Source organism: Mytilus trossulus, chromosome 4, assembly GCF_036588685.1.
Source record: "Mytilus trossulus isolate FHL-02 chromosome 4, PNRI_Mtr1.1.1.hap1, whole genome shotgun sequence".
Taxonomy (NCBI): Eukaryota; Metazoa; Mollusca; class Bivalvia; order Mytilida; family Mytilidae; genus Mytilus; species Mytilus trossulus.
Window position 1 is genome coordinate 4440899 of NC_086376.1, and position 18313 is coordinate 4459211.

Consider the following 18313-nt stretch of genomic DNA (forward strand, 5'->3'; position numbering starts at 1 on the left):
GAGAAGTGTGGAAAAGATCCGAGAACTCCAAAAACAAAGAAGGTAAAAGCTGAAACAAAAGCGGTTTGGGAAACTGTTTACATTTTTTTTGCAGTATAGTATAATTTTATGAGTTTTAATTATTATAAATCTTAAACACAGTCCCCTGGTGTATTTTCCAGCTAAGCATTCTTCTAACACAGTTGTTTTTCCATTTGTTGCACTGCCGAAAACATTGAGCCTACTGCAGTGCAGAGCATCATTTTTTGACATTTTTTATTCAAAATTTACATTGATTTACTGTCGGCGTGTCGATACTGTAGTGTCACTGTTTCTATGTTGCCTTGTTTACCAGATTTAATTCTAAATTAACTGTAAAGAGATGAAAAATATATACCAATTTAATGGCGAGCTTTTAGTTTTACATGGTTATCAATTCACCGTTTCGGAATCTAAAGCATTCTGGGTAAAATTTCCAAAAGCGTACACCAAAACACTGTGAAACATGATAAACAATAGAAATTCAACCAATGACGTAACATTATTTTTATTTTGGTGTACCAACAACAGGGGCGGATCCAGCCATTTTAAAAAGGTTTTTTTCCAACTATTTGTCCCCATTCAAATGCCTTGAGCGTCCAAAAAAATGAATACGGCTTGCCTGTCTATAGTAAATTACTTTAAGGAAAAAAAAACAATCTGATGGACATTAATTAGCATGATTAACATACATCAGTGATTTTGCTAGCGCTTGTCACTTTCGTATTTTACGAAAAGGTTTTCAAAATGACGAAAGTATTTCATATCAATTTCATCCCTTAAATTTGGAAAGTGTAAAAATATTTACTCATCAAATTACTTGAATTTTACCTTTATGTTTCTGACAAGTTTATGACCCTCAGGTAATTAACGTTTACCAAAGGTGTTAAAAATTGTGATGACAAGTAATCCGCCTACAAATGTATCCCCAATCAGACGGTTCACTAATCCCATTATTATTATTAAACCTCATAATTGACCATCATAATAATCTATTTAAGTTAAATCAGTCAGTCAGTATTTTATTTTAATCATTTCTCACAATTCTGTCGAATTTTCGTCATTTGAACAAAATTGATAATCTTCCCGGACAGTTCACCTTTATTTTAATTTAAATATTTCCCTTACGATCATAATTTGCAGTTTGCTTGTTGTCATTTGAACGTATTTTCCTCATACTTGATATAAATATTAATCAAAAACTTTCGACAACTTTGATTAAAAAGAATGAACTTTATTCAAAACGTAAATATTTTCACTTGCAAACAGGTGCTTCCTGTTCTATGTATTGCGCATGTGTAAAAGTTCGTAGATGAATCCGGTTTTATTCTGAAATTATTATTCAATTGTCACTTTCCATTTTCATTTCATTTCAAAATCGAAAGTAAATAGCTATTTGTAATGATTTATTTAAAAATTGCTGGAAAATGAGGCATGACCTATGGGGCAGTTGCAGGTCTAAAAAAAATGTAAAACTGTCATACATGTACTGATACAAATGCAACTTTATATAAAAAAATCTTTGATCTATGATAGTAGACTATCACAAGAACTTAGTTTCAAACCAACTGAAGAAGAAAACTTAACATTGCTTAACATTGAATATTGCATACATATATATTACATGTATTAATTGAAATCCCTTGGACAATGACCAAATCCTTGGAATTAGTCATCAAATTGACATGTACATTTACTGTTACTACTGTTACTTGACTTGAATTAAAAATTTGAGTATTTTTTCATATTTCACACACTTTCTATAGTTTTTGCAAATTAAGAATACATTTTTTCATATTTCACACACTTTCTATAGTTTTTGCAAATTAAGAATACATCTGTATTCTTAATTTGCAAAAACTATAGAAAGTGTGTGAAATATGAAAAAATACTCAAATTTTTAATTCAAGTCAAGTAACAGTAGTAACAGTAAATGTACATGTCAATTTGATGACTAATTCCAAGGATTTGGTCATTGTCCAAGGGATTTCATAAAAATTTAGAATATTTTTTCATATTTCACACACTTTCTATAGTTTTTGAAAATTAAGAATACAATCTGTATTCTTAATTTGCAAAAACTATAGAAAGTGTGTGAAATATGAAAAAATATTCTAAATTTTTAATTCAAGTCAAGTAAATGTTGAAAAACAAAATCAAACTACCAGGCCACCTACATGACCTATGACAAATTATTTTCTTGATGTTGCTTACAAATGCCTAGCTTTTCAGAAATCGGTATTTGTGATGGCCAACAATATACGTTAAAACATAAAATGTTTTGACTACATCATTGTACAATGTTGTACATGTACAAAAAATGTATCTCAAACAATGTAAGAGCATACTTTTTTTTAATTTGAAACAATTATTTTCATTAAATTAAATTAAATTTTGGAGTTATAGGCTGCTTTTAAGTTGGGCAGGAAGGCAGCGACATCAAACTGGAAGCATAATTTAAACCAGTAAAAATTGCAAGCAAAATTAGATGTATTTTCATTTAAACTAATGATATTTGAGCTGACATCAAAACTACATTTACTGTGACATTCAAGTTGTTAAAGGGAAAATTCACGATTTTTTACTTATGGTTTAAATATGTTCATTATGACATAATATATATATTCACAAAGTTTTATCGCTATATGTGCAGTAATAAAGGAGAAATTCAATAATTAATGAAAAAATATCAACTACTTCCTGTAGGTTGTGACGTTTTCTCCTGATTTTTGCATGCCGGGATTTAAAATACAATTATTAAAAGTCTTGGTTTTTAATCATATTTTAACGTAATCGTAAGCGCGCCGATGACTTATGCTTTATCTAATAACCATCCGATAATAAGAAGATAAAACGCACAGACGTTCAAATGTACTCAATCGTAAGATAAATTATCTATGTTAAACGTATATATTCGAATTATTTTTGTAGACAACACAAAAAGTTATAAATTTATTTTTAATAAATGCATTTTCGGACTGATAAGGTGAACAAATTAAAGTACAATAATATATGTAAAGACAATATGTTGGTGTACTATTATTGACCTTTTACTATCTCTGCTATGACTAGGGTTATATGATGTGTGTATTCACGGTTCTGTGGCAATACTCGTAGATGGCTTGTTGAAAGGTAAATTGTTATTTGCACTTCGGTATTTAACCACGCCTCTAGCCTAGGGCACACCTTGCCAGGTGTGACTGTCTATTCGGATCAGTGGAGCATTTAATACACACATTAAAAAAACATATTCAAGTTGGTGACAAATAAAAATTGGTCGCTGTGGAATTATTTAATTATATTTGGTGCTATTATTTATTTGAATTCAAATAAGTTAATTTACTAAGAAATACACAATTTTCGGTTAAAGACGGGAAACTTAATTCATATGTCAGAATGAAATGATATACAACATGTACAAGTCTTGTCCTTGATTTATGTCTGATAAAAAGGGGGACTTAGAAATTAGAAATAGCTTTATTAAATCATTTTTATTTGTCTTTATTAGGCGAAAAAATGTACGAGAACACTTACATTTAGACTTTTGAAAGCCATATGTATTAATCAATATGAAACTAAATGAAGATAACTTTACCTAAGCGGAATATAATATGTACGAATAAAGAAAAAATACTTTTGTATTGGAATGGAATCGAAAAATTACGAATAGACATGATAGATATTCTTTTCAAGTGTGAAAAACGTCAACCAAATTTATTCATAATCGGGAACGTCCTTATTAAAATCTGAGACTACTATAATAATCGTCGTCTCCCAACGTATATATATACTTAAATAACTATTTGACCAACGATGTTTAAAATTAAAAGACAATGAATTTAATGTTATCTTTCCCTATTTTTGAATGTTATTATAAGTCTGTTCAACTTGAAAGAATACCCCTAAAGCGGACAAATATCCGACAAGCAGTTTATTCTTTAAATTGCTGTCATTGAATATCAAGAAAGAAAATAAAACCCGAAATTGATACTCAATAGTTTTCCTAGAAAATATTCACATCCCTTGATGATTATTAGTGTACGTCCAGTTGCATATATTTTACATGAATGTTGGAACAATTGTAATGATGAGGAATTTCGTCCTTTATTCGAGAACAATCTAATTGATATATAAATCTGTGAGTTTACTATGTTCTTAACTTCGATGAACAAAAGCAAGTTATAAATAATTGACCTGTATTTAAATCAAATTGTTTCTTTTTTTTCTTCTTCTTCTTCTGGTATACAATAGTCTATCGAATTCGTTGATTACATACTGTTGGCATACGTGGACTAGTCTATTTACAAAACTTTTACCACAATTTACACAAAATGTATGTTTCTTTCTTATGTTCAATGTATACATGTATACATATTTTAAATTGCGCTACTGACTATAGTTCCGTAACTTTCTACCCAGGCGTATGTATACACGAATCGTCGACAAGTGCGCACATTTTTTTAAATCAATAATTCTGGTATGTTCCAATCTGTCCTAAACTATTGACAACGAGTATATATTACATTTTCCCAAATTAACCCTTGGAAAAATATGTAAATAGATTTGTATTTCTTCAAATTTTTTTTTGTATTTTTTTTTTTTTAATTATAATCTTTACACCAGAAATGTTATTTATAAACAAGCGTATGAGTTCAGTAATGACTAGTATATTATATCACTTTCGGACACGCAAGACAAAAATGTATATTATACATGCACCTGATAGTTCAAAATGGAAAGTTATAAGTAACGGTCGTGTACACTGATCAATACCTACAGAAGTGAAACAATGCATGAACTTGCAAGCCCGCCAGACAGGAAATCGATTGAATACCTGGACTTGTCACCTTACACCCCTTCCAATACCTTTTGGAGTAATACCTTTAGCCATGCTGGTGATCAGATGAGGGAAGATCCGAATTTATGTAAATAAAGTTTATTACTTGTAAGAATTATGAACGAATTAGATTTTCGAAAACAATTTCCACAGAACACTTATTTATGATTTGAACTTTGACTTTTTAACTAATTACAATATTATCAGTTTAAAAATAACAGACTATATGGTTATTTAAAAATATAAGACCATTTTCCGTATCAAGTTAGTCATGTTAGTCAGTAAGATAAAACGACCGTACGATTGACAAGATATCGACACACAATTACGACTCCATCGTTTACTGTAGTTTTGTTCCTTTGTGGTTTATAGACATATCGGGATTTTTCATCGGAGAAGGTGACAAGATGGCGGAGAGCAGAGAACTGATACTCAAAATTTAAAATGGATGGTGATCTCTTATTTAGCGGAATAAAACTTTAATATCTATAAATTTGAGCATTTTTATACAGAATGGACATAATATCAATTTTTGATTTTTTTGCGAAGTTTCCCTTTAAAGTTGATTTGAAAAACTAAGTTTATTACCAACATTTTGTGTAACATCTACTTATTTTTATATATTATATAGTTTGTCTTTCTTAGTTAGTTAGTTGATGTGTACTACCGTTCTTAATTATTTCTTGTTTCTCTTTGGTTTTCATGTTTATCAAAAAAGAAGATGTGGTATGATTGCCAATGAGACAACTGTCCACAAGAGACCAAAATGACACAGACATTAACAACTATAGGTCACCGTACAGCCTACGACAATGAGCAAAGCCCATACTCCATAGTCAGCTATAAAAGGCCCCGATTAGACAATTTAAACAATGTAAATGAGAAAACTAACAGCCTTATTTATAGAAAAAAATGAACGTTTTACATTAGGAATTTTTTGGGACCCTTTTTACCTTGTTGTTAGGTAGGAGCCAAGGCTGCGTGTTGAAGACCATACCTTGACCTATAATGGTTTACTTTAATAAATTGTGACTTGGATGGAAAGTTGTCTCATCATGCTCATTGGCACTCATATCATTGCATATCATATCTTCCTATGTCCATGCAGATATCTATAAACATTAAAACTTAAATCTAGATATTTTGTCACTTCATTTGTCTATAACAATATCTCCATTAATAAGCATAGTTCATAATAAACACATGACACATGTACAATTTATGTAAAACTGTAAATTTAGAAATTATTGCAATGTTTTTATTATTGTGAAAAATGCAATGGCTATATATAATTGCAATAATTTAAAATTGCATTTTGAAAATTTTTATATAAATTAAACAGGATTTTTTAAATATCACCCGAATTAAAATCAAATCTGTCCAAAATGACAAAATCACAATAATAAATTTGCGCAATAATTTTGAATTAACAGTATCATATATATGAATGTATATATGATATATGTATTCAATTCTAACATGACGTCCTCCAAACTCTTTGAGTACACACATGTGGTAAAATATGAATATTGTTTGGGCTGTTCCGATAGTACTCCCACGTCATATGTTTTTTTTTAATGAGCTACCCGACTTATAGAACTATGACATCAGAATATAAGTTATAACCATTTTATGGGAAAATACACACTTGTGAAACTGAAAATCTATCACAAACAAGGAAATGTGCCTAAAAAGTATAAGACATATTTATAACTTTTAAGTATAATTGTCATTTAGATTCATCCAAACCGATCTAAATATTTTATTTCAAATAGTTTAAGCATGTAACTTATTCAGTATTGTATGCTCCATTTTTTTACCTCAGTTTATATGTATTCAATTTTAGGATATATATATTTCAGCAACTTTGTGATGTTTATGTCAGAATTTCAAAATGGGTAAGCGGGCTTGTTGTGTTAAAGATTGTCGAAATAATGGAAGAAGATTAGAGAAATGGAAAGAACACTTCTGTGACTTTCATAATTGTAATTTTGGAACATCAAGGTGTATATGTGAACCTCCTTTTACACTTTTCACATTTCCAACTGAACTTAAAAACCCATACGACAGGAGAATCTGGACAAAAAATGTAAACAGAAGTATTGGAAATAAAATCTGGATCCCTACTCTCGATTCTCGTATTTGCTCAATACACTTTGTTGATGGATTTCCTAATGACAAAAACCCATATCCAACATTGTGTCTTGGTCATGAATTGGCTACTACACAAACTTTTGCAAGACCACCACCAATTGACAGATCAAATATAGATTCGTCTCCATTGAAAAGAAAAACTAAGAGAAAACATCAAGATTCTCCCAGTGACCAAAACCCATATCCAACATTGTGTCTTGGTCAAGAGTTGCCTACTACAGTAACTTTTGTTATACTACCACCAATTGACCGCTCAAATATAGATTCGTCTCCATTGAAAAGAAAAACTAAGAGAAAACAACAAGATTCTCCCAGTGACCAAAACCCATATCCAACATTGTGTCTTGGTCAAGAGTTGCCTACTACAGTAACTTTTGTTATACTACCACCAATTGACCGCTCAAATATAGATCTGACTCCATCAATAAAGAGAGAACCTGAAGATTCTCCCAGTGACAATAACCCATATTCAACATTGTGTCTTGGTCAAGAGTTGGCTTCTACAGTAACATTTGCTAGACCACCACTAATTGACCAATCAAATATAGATCCAACTTCATTAATAAAGAGGGAAGATGAAGATTCTGACAGCACAGATACATATGACCACCTTGACCATGAAGACCATAACTATTCAATTGCCTGTCTCTCTTGTGAACAGAAATCTTATGCAATATCCCCAACGGTAATGCTATAATTATGTTAATTCACAAATTATTGCGTGAATTTCTCATGTTTATTATTGCAATTTTTCAAGAATGGACAAAAATGCAAGTTTAATCATTGCGATTTCCAAAATTGGCTGCATTCAGATCTATGTTTCAGTTATCAGAATGCAAGTTTTTATTCTTGCGATTCCCATCCGGTTGCATTATTCAAATTAATTAAAACCTGACCATTATGTTTGAATTTGCAGTACATTGTTTAAATACTTTGTATTCTTGTACTGTATTGTTTTGTATTGCAATTTTTTGTAACACTATGAATATATTTACCATATTTAATATTTAAATTGCTCCCTTATTATAATCTTTACAGAAGATCATATAATGTATCTTTCCTTTATGGGGTAAGATTGCATTCCCAAATTTTCATAGCCAAGTTAAATTAAATAAAAGTTGGCTTCATCATTTTCATGGTTAATATGGAATCAAAAATATTCAAAACAGTTAAGATAGATGGAACTGATTTTAGATTTTTATGAAACTTAAAAGTACAAATGTTGCTTTGGTCCCCTTTATTTATACAAGATTTGTTTTGCTTCATTGCACTTACCATTGTTACTAGGTCATGCTCCAGTGACTTTGAATTCATTAGCAGTTTCCAATGTGAAGTTTTATGCTTAAGTTATAATTAGTGTGATTAAGACTCCTTGTGATAAATCAATGATATTTTATATAAAGTTGCATTACTTTTTGTACAGCTCAGTCTGCACAAATGTACATATCAGTTTTATGACTATTTTTAGGCCCTGCCTGTTATACCTGGCATGTTATTGTGTATTTGTTATTTAAATGATGCTAAAATATAAAGAATAGACAATAATCATGATAATAGGCAAAAAATGTGAATATTAGAGAAAATTGGCCAAAAATATGAAGCATACGATAGAGATAAATTACCTTAGAAATAAAGAATACAAAAATAAGGGACCTTCATAGTTGTGTTTCATTTCAGAAAACAATCATGTTAAAATTGCATACAAATTTATGATACCTTTATAAAAAAAATATTCAAACTTTAATTTTTATTTAATTCATACAGACCCTCATCATGTTCATGTATGAATTTGTGTCCAGAACATATACATGTAATACACCTCATTTCTTTTTTCAACAACCCACTTACCCAGTGCTTACAATATTAAATTATTTCTTTTACAGTTTGAGATGTCTGTGAATTACGCAGATGGTTTATCACCATATGAGCATAAGGGACCATGTGGCCAACCAGAACTACAAGATTCTCCTGAAGAAGAAGAAAGAAAGATAGCAGAATTGGTAGAGTTGATCAAATATAGTAAACATATGATTGTCATCACAGGTGCAGGTATCAGCACCTCAGCAGGGATACCTGACTTCAGGGGGCCAAAAGGTAACTTTAAATCATAGGCAGCAGAAGAGTTTTCTTAAACATGTATAACATAATAAAGAAATATGAATGGGTTACTTTAGATATAAAAGAGAAGAAAGATGTCAAATGGATATATTCAAACTCACAAGTTTAAACAAAATGGATGATGCTATGTCAAAAAAATGACAATATAGAAACTGAAAACTAACCAACAAAAACTCCATAAAAAATCAAGAGTGGTCTTGTGTAGTCAGATGATTAAGCAGATCCTGCTCCATATGAGGCACACTCTGTGTTGCCCATTTAATGATTTAAGTACAAAGTCTAAATCAGTAGGTCACATTAAAGGAAAAAAGAACAGGGCAGTGGTTAGGATAGTAAGAAAATTACATAACAGATTTTCCATATCATTCAACCAAAACTAATCCCAACTTACATATAAATGTATAGCAATGATGGCAACAAAATGGGCAATATCCTTATTTTATTACCAAACAAAAAAATCTAAATATGTAGTCTAGTACAAATGTACAACATAAAAAAAGCAGTACATGTTTTTAGAAACCGGTTTTTCACCAAAAGTATTTATGGTAATATTTGTGTTTTTGTATATTATTGAAAACAGGAGTTTGGACTTTAGAAAAGAAAGGCATCAAACCAGAGTTTAGTGTAACATTTGAAGGTGCAAAACCATCTCCTACACATATGGCACTGGTAGCACTGGAAAAAATGGGTAGGTAATAACTAAAACCAGATGATTTAATGTTCTGTATTTTATGTACAGTTGGATTTTCATGCAATGAGGGTTTTTTTTAGTAAAAAAATAAAATCATTAGTTAAATATTTTATTTATATTTGATTACTTTTTTGAAATTAGGCTAAATGGAATATATATGTAAATGGTTTTTAACCGTATTTTTCTGACAAAATTGTCGGTTATTAAATTGGGGATGCTCGGCGGGCGGGCGGGCGGCAATCAAATGTTGTCCGTGCATTAACTCAAGAACCGTTCAACCAAAGCTTTTAAAATTTTTTAAATATGTTGTTACTGACAACTAAATGAAGGTCAAGTTCAATAATGGCCATTTTGACTTTTACCGTTCAGGAGTAATGGTTCTTGAAAGATTGAAAAATGGCGTTTCCAGTCGTGTCCGTGCATTTACGCATGAACAGTTCTACCAAAGCTTCCCAAATTTTAATATGTTGTTACTGGTGACAAAATGGAGGTCAAGTTCTATAATGACGATTTTGACTTTTACTGTTCAGGAGTTATGGTTCTTGAAAGATTGAAAAATGGCGTTTCCAGTCGTGTCCGTGCATTTACGCATGAACTGTTCTACCAAAGCTTCCCAAATTTTAATATGTTGTTACTGGTGACAAAATGGAGGTCAAGTTTAATAATGACGATTTTGACTTTTACCGTTCAGGAGTTATGGTTCTTGAAAGATTGAAAAATGGTGTTTCCAGTCGTGTCCGTACATTTTCTCATGAACCATTCAACCAAAGCTTTTCAAATTTTAATATGTTGTTACTGATGACAAAATAGAGGTCAAGTTCAATAATGACGATTTTGACTTTTACCGTTCAGGAGTTATGGTTCTTGAAAGATCGTAAAATGGTGTTTCCATTCACGTTGTTGCATTTACTCACAAACCATTCAATCTAAGCTTTTCAAATTTTAACATGTTGATACTGATGACAAAATAGAGGTCAAATTTGATATTGACAATTTTAACTTTCACCAATCATCAGTATTGGTTCTTGTGATATTGCCAGGACACAAATAAATGCTAATAAATCCGGTTTGCTGTCTTTGTGACAGCCTCTTGTAATATAAGTGACTTGAATTTTTTCATGCAAATGGTCACCACAAAATGTCAGGATATGACAAATCCATTTATATACATGTAAGGCAATACAGAATGGAAAATGACATGCAAAAAAAAATAGATATGCATTGTTTGATGAATTCATGCAATTTTTATATGATATTTGGATTTCATGAAAATCTTTACTTGGTGTACCCTTCTGCAAAAATAAATATTTAAGTGGTTGATGTTATCCTTTTATGTTTTTATCTATTACACGTGTACAATTTGCTATCTATAAGACCATATTATTGCCTAATTATTGGTAATTTGTAAACATTTACATCAAGCATGAGGAAAATTAGAGCTTGTGTTATATTTGTTAACAGGTTTTGGATTCCTACATTATTTTTCTAAATGTCTTTGTTTCATAAGCAGGTGTTGATTGCTTGCAGTCTTATTGATGTTATTATACAATTTCATGCATGAGTTTGTGGTAGCACTTTATTAGACAAAAGATGAAAACAGTCAAGGGAGATAATTGCAGTCTTTAATTTGGCAGTATAAAAATGTGCAATTATCTCCCTTGTCAGCTTTCATCTTTTGAATATTCATTCAGTCTACAGTACTATTGATTTCAACTTACCTGTCCGTTATTTCTTTTGTTCAATACATTTGTAACTATTTTTGCTGAGAAAAATGACTACATATTTGATCAGCAACTTGACAGTGATGTGTTGTAATGTGTAAGACTTTATTGGAACTGCCAAACACATACTTCCTGTTTCCCAAGTCATCAACACGTAGAAATATTAATAACAAGACAACACTTTCATTTTTTGTAAACTTAATGTTTTATACAACTTCTTTTTCTCATTTTCAGGCGTACTGCAATGTGTCGTATCACAGAATGTTGATGGATTACATTTGAGATCTGGTTTCCCTAGAAACAGATTATCTGAGCTCCATGGTGACATGTTTGTAGAACAGTGTGACAAATGTAACACACAAGTAAGTGTTTTAATAATTCTTTTGTAATGACAACTGCTTCCTATAATCTACAATTGTCTGTGACTTATTGCAGGATGTAGGAAACAGTATGTTGATTTTTTCCTTGGGTAGTGTAATGTGGAGGATTTAATATTAATTTCTTTTAAAAGTACATTATGACTGTGGATTTATGTATTTTAGTAGACCGACTAGGTATCAATTTTCATTGGTTGAAAAAATAACCTCATTAATATATAACCATGTGGTTTTGCATACAATTCTGTGAGAAATGTGTACTTTGTTAAACATTTGGTATAGTGGTTTATCATGGGTCTCATTGGGGTCTAAGTGTGATGCAGGATTGCCGACTTTTTCTAAACGTAACACAAATTATTGCGCCGTGAAAACAGGAAATGAAGTCTAGTGGGACATGGGAAATTACAAAAAAATAAGAATTGCTTACGTACATAGTATAAGCAGGATACTGGAATCTGACAAAACAGTAAGCGGGATCCAGAATCAGATCACCCCAATGAGACCCCCTTCATCTATATGCACAATATTTATATAGTGTTGAACCTATCAAGTAATAATGAAGCCACAGTTCTTGACACTTATATGGAATTAAGAAAATAAGTTTGATTTAATAAACTGATGAGTTCATTAAAGCTTACATATATTCACGGTTTTCCAAAAAGTTTTTATAGGCAGGGATATAGTTTTTCATACCTTGGTTTTGTTTCTGATAATTCGAAAATTAGAAACAATAGAAATGGACTATTGAAATTATAAGTATACATGTATCATGATTGTAATTATATTATGTATATTAAAGTAACTCATTGACATATGTTATTACAGTATATAAATGCTACAGTTGTACCAACCATGGCATTAAGGCCCACAGGAAATCCATGTACACAGAGAAAATCTAGAGGATTGTGCAGGTAACCAGTTCAAATTCAGACAACTGCTGTTTGTTGGAAAGAAAAACTGCTCAAGCATGAAAAAAGCTTTATCATTATAATAAGATTGAAAATTTTCTACATGAATTTTGCGTCATTGTTTTTTTTATGTTACACAATAAACATTTCATTCAGTTATAAAATAATGCATGATCATCAAAAATATAGAAACAATCTAAAAATTTCAGTATAATTTGAAATCAAAGAGAAATTCACTTCACTTGTATTTGTTTGATATGAGGATGTTTTTTATAACCTTGGCAATCAAATTAAATATGTCAAAACCAAAGACTAATAATAATAAGTACAATTGGAGCTTTTCAATCAAAAGGGTTGACTTCACTGAAATTTGAGGCCTTAATTTGTATAAATTATAATGTTTACAAATTGAATTATTAAAACGTCAAGTATAGTTGCTCATCTTGCTGGAAGGTCTTCTTCAGTTTATAGAAAGTACATTGGTATTGTTTGTGTATTTTCAGAGGGAAGCTGAGGGATACAATACTGGACTGGGAAGATGCTTTGCCTGATGAAGATTTGGATAGAGCTTTTGCAAACGCTAAGTAATAACATTTGGTCGCATATTTTAGTGAATGAGTTTTGTTCATCACAGAGAAAGTGTAATTTAAGAATTTTTAAACACGTTTTGTATTTCAACCATGGAAACACATAACCAGATAGCATCTTCATCAATTAAATATGTTTTCTTTTACTCCATTAGGAATTTTAGGGATTTTTTTTTTTATATGTAATGACTAATTTATGTACATGCAGTGTTTCAAAAAGAATATTTCTGGTAAAAAAACGCAGTTTCTTTGTATAAAAACAAAAATTTGGGGTTTGATTGCCAATGAGACAGCTCTCAACCATTCACCAAATAACATAGAACTTTAAAATTATAGGTCACAGAAGGCCTTCAACAATGAGAAAATCCAATTTTTCATAGTAAGCAATCAAAGGCCCTTGAAATGACAAATTAAAAACAATTCAAATAGAAATAACTAACAGCCTTTACATTAATTTGAATGTATAAAAAAATCTTTAACCTTGAATACTATAGCTTTTAATTTATTTTAGAACTTTATTATATTTTGCAGGAAAGCCGATCTGTGTTTGTGTTTAGGGACATCTCTACAAATCTTACCATGTGCTAATTTACCACTTCAAGTAAAGCGTAATGGAGGGAAATTTGTTACTATAAATTTACAAGCAACAAAACACGAAAAGAAAGCAGACATGAAAATACATGAACGTGTGGATAAAGTTATGATTGAGGTATGTCAAAGGCTAGAGATTGAGATTCCAGAGTACAATAATCCAGTAATCTGTTTAGAGTCGATGCATACAGAAAAATCGGAAGAAAAGTTAAATGTTGTTGTCCGTGACGAATTGTTAATGGTGGAAAATAAAGCTCTTGTTAAAAAAGAGGATATAAAAAAGGAGGTCAAAGATAAAAATGAATTTAAAGAAGCGTGCAATCAAAGCAATCAGTCTCAAAACTTAAATATTATTGAAGGACATGAAATTAAAAAAGAACAAAAAACTATGTGTGAAAAAATATCAGACAATAGTGGCCAAGAAGTTAAATGTGACAAAAATGATCTAAATCAGGCAGCAGTTGGTAATAGTGACATAGATACCATTAATGAAATGTCAAAACCAGGCAGGTCTGCACAAGGGCAAGGCATATCTGATAAAGGGAGAATACTCCCATTAAATGAAGAGAGTGATCAGGGTAAAGTACAAGCTAAGAATGAGGGAAATCAGCGGAATGCTCACAATGATAGCTGTGTAACTGACAGTTCTGCTCACAATGATAGCTGTGTTACTGACAGTTCAGCAGATTTACACATGTACATTTTAAATTCATCACAAATACAGGAGTCTCAAGACAACAATACAGACCTTAAAGATGATGATTATGAAATACCTCACAAAATAATAAAGTTATAGATTTTTAACCAAAAATATCTAATTTTTCATTTTCCACTTCTGCATGATCTTTGGAGGGTATAGTGGGGTCTGTTTGTCCTTGTTTATTATTAAAGAAATGAATGCTTCTTTTTGTAATGTCATTGGGGTGTAAAAGCGTTGACTGAAGTACATTTTGTATGAAACACAGAAGTGCTCCACTAAAAATGTGCACACGGTCAACCTGTGCGCACCTGTGCACTTTATTGTGGGACCTCATGTTATCATGAATGATAAGTTTTATTGTGTAATGCAATTGCTTTAGGAATAACATGTGATTTGCAGTTCATAGCCAATCAGAATAACGTATTAAAATGAAACATAATGTAATTATTGGGTTTAGGTATTTATAAAAGATCTGTAACTTTTCTTCCTTAGGTATTCCTCAGTCCTTGGAAAATTTCATGATTAACTATGGTAAAATTTAATGTTCCTTTCAAGATCATACTCACTACATGTACAAGTAAATAGGAATAATAGTTTGTCAGTGAAGGTATTTTCAGTAGGTCTATACAAAAAATAGTTCACTTGAAGTATGAATGACTTTGATAAGTTTCTCATAAAAATTCCTGTTTAGTGGTCTTAGAACCAGAATGTTTTTCTTATTGATAAAAAAAATTAATAGACGGTAAAAGACCCAAAATGAGTTTATTTTTACCAACATGAAATGTATAAGAAACTGGTTAAGTTTGTTTTTGATACACAGAAAAAATTGCAACATATGTTTTTCATATGTTTTTAAAACATATGAAAATCATATGTTATTTACACTTCTATAAAAAGTAGATCATAGAGGAATATTCTTTTGTCAATGGTTACATTTTGCGAACAAATTAAATTAAAAGATATGTCTATTGCATTTTCAGATTTAATTTCCCTTATATGTGCAGTCATGCTTTTTTTTAATGTAAAGTTTGAGTTTACTTCATTTATTGATTTATAAGTAAAGGGCACTCATGGAGATTGACAGTATGTGTGTCATCTATGAGCTTAATTTTGGAAAGGAAAGGATAATGGTTGGAGGAATATGAGAAAATTTAAATATGCATCACTTAGAAATAACCAAAAGACAAGGCTGAAGATAGCAGTCTTTTTCTTGTTTGTTCATTGACTGAATTTAGAAATAGACTGCAGAGTCTTCAATGCTGACTTGAAGAGTTCACATCTTAAAAGCCAAATCAGTTGTTCTGATCGTATGACAACTCAAGGGGGGCATTTCACCAGCTTTAATTTAAAAAAGTAATTATTAGTAATTCAGGTTTTACTGTATCTCCTTTAATATAAGAATTATATTGAACATTAAAATTGAGAATGGAAACCAGGAATGTGTGGATGAGACAACAACCGGACCAAAGATCAGAAAACAGCCCAAAGCCACCAAAAGGTCTTCAACACAGCAAGAAAAATGTCTACTAGTTCAGCGAAAATGGACATCGCAGATTGTCACACTGAACTCCAAAACATAAAAATGAACCAACATTTATTTTAAAACACACAATACTTACAAAGGCCAGAGGCTCCTGACTTGAGAGGGGCAAGCAAGGGAAAAAGTTAAATGGGTATGAACTGGTATTTAGAGGTGAATACACCTTAAACATGTTTAACGTAGGTTGGTTTAATTCTTAGGTCCTGATGATAGAGATCTTGAAAAACAACAATTAAAAAAAACACATTTTCAATAAAATCATTGTCAAATTGGATTAAAAAGTACAAAGTACAATATTAATGTATCCTTTATCCCATTTATGTATTATTTAAAAAGGTAATAGTGAAATAGCAAAATAGCAACTCAAGGTTACCAAAAACATCATAGGTAACAGTACTCAAAAATCAATAATCATATACCTTGAAAAATTCAGGATAAGTCTAGCCAATGACTCAAATGGCCAGTCTCAAATTATGACACACATGTATGATCATGATGGTATAAGTAGCATCTATTTGAATGCTGATAAGGAAAGATTATTACCAGATTTCCTAATGTATACTACATGAAATCAGGTACATATCTTCAGTGTATATATACAAACATTATAAAAATCTTCATGGCTATTAAGTTTAGAAACTGTAAAAGGTTATAGTTCCACACAAAACATGTACCTTTTTCTCAGATCACCATCTCAGCTGCCATTATGATCAACAAATTTGGACTTGATGCAACCAGTTCAAAAATAATAAACAAATACAGTACTAGTGGACTAAACACACATATTAATTGTTCTTCAAATTGTCATTAATGTCATTACTCTATTTAAAAGAGGTAGCTTTACTGGTTGGTTTAAATATATCAACTACTAGTATTGTACAAATAGTCTGTCAACACTGAGTTTGAGAGTTTGTAGCAAGTGTGTCCAATCTTAATTGACTAGAATTGTCAGTTTTCCTGCCAAGTGTCAGTGGTTCTTCCCTGGCCACCCTGGCTTCCTGCACTAACTAAAACTTGCTGGCACATCGGTCATCATTTAAGCTGGGGTCACACATTCACGATTTTTACTGCCGTCCTTGACAGGACCATTCCCGATTAAAATTTGTCAAAAGTCTGATCAAGGTCCTGTGAATCGTGGATGGAAATTCGATTTGTATCTTTCGCCAGGTAAAATTCGACCGAGTCTGTCACGACTGCGTCCCGATTCTACCGAATGTAATCCGACAGAGATCAGATAGTGACAAGACAGTGAACCGACGCTGACGGAAGTTATCCGTTCGAAAACTGTCGACATAATCGGGATGATCAGTTACTGTCGGAACGTAATCCTATCACGGTCCGCTCTATCGCATTGCAAACGGCTTTGTCTGGTCTCAGTCGTATTGTATTCTGTTATTGTCGGGAATTCTCCAGATCATTCCCTTTCCACAGGACACCGTCCCGAATACACAGAACATTGTTAGGAATTCGATCCGATAGAGCAGAATCTGTCACGACATAGGCACGATTGTAATCCGACTAGACAAAATCGGCTGAGTTTCCCCGAATGTTACGGGACGCACCTAACTGTCGGGGTGCTTTGCCGAACTATTCGGACCCTTCCCGACCAGTAGGAATCTGTTACGAACTAAAACGACTGCGTTCGGACAATAATAGGACATTCCAGATAATTGAGGATACTAATCCGACTTTTTCACTTTTCGTGTCGTATCGCTGTCTGATCTCAAACGGGAGCAATAATCGGCAATGTGTGAACCCCGCATAAAGCAGCAATCTTGAATTTCATACTTCAAGTGATTAAGACAAAATAAGGTACACGTTTGCCATATGTTCATGTTATAATCTAACATGAATTGAAACACAGACCAGTGCATGTGTCATATCTCAAATGTTCAGCAACAATTATTTATAAAACATGAGAATGGGCAAATGTGCATTGGAAAACATAAAGCACATTAAAACAAGAAATATACTGCTTCCTTCGTTTGGGCTCATGAAATTCAATTACTAAGACTACCAGTATTGAGTAGTCTTCTTATTTACTCCTTTTAATCATGGTAAAAAAATGGTA

At 31.6% G+C, this 18313-nt stretch overlaps 1 protein-coding gene across 2 annotated transcripts; it reads left to right on the forward strand.

Moving 5' to 3' along the window:
* Positions 1-75: 75 nt before the first annotated feature.
* Positions 76-14898, forward strand: LOC134714523 (uncharacterized). 2 transcript variants are annotated; one of them, XM_063575826.1, is made up of 8 exons: positions 76-93; positions 6718-7694; positions 8893-9103; positions 9708-9815; positions 11774-11901; positions 12742-12827; positions 13328-13408; positions 13943-14898. In XM_063575826.1, the coding sequence occupies exons 2-8, from the start codon at positions 6750-6752 to the stop codon at positions 14796-14798; spliced, it is 2415 nt and encodes an 804-aa protein (XP_063431896.1). In that variant the 5' UTR covers positions 76-93; positions 6718-6749; the 3' UTR covers positions 14799-14898. The 2 variants fall into 2 exon arrangements, with proteins under 2 accessions (XP_063431896.1, XP_063431895.1); XM_063575825.1 differs by lacking the exon at positions 76-93 and having other exon boundaries at positions 6686-7694.
* Positions 14899-18313: the final 3415 nt, after the last annotated feature.

What these genes read in the sequence shown, in the direction of transcription:
- LOC134714523 (XM_063575826.1), top strand. Translation starts at nt 6,750, where the DNA reads ATGGGTAAGCGGGCTTGTTGTGTTAAAGATTGTCGAAATAATGGAAGA. An exon ending in CTTATGCAATATCCCCAACG is followed by an intron (nt 7,695 to 8,892) that starts GTAATGCTATAA and finishes TTTCTTTTACAG; the next exon opens with TTTGAGATGTCTGTGAATTA. An exon ending in AGAGCTTTTGCAAACGCTAA is followed by an intron (nt 13,409 to 13,942) that starts GTAATAACATTT and finishes TATATTTTGCAG; the next exon opens with GAAAGCCGATCTGTGTTTGT.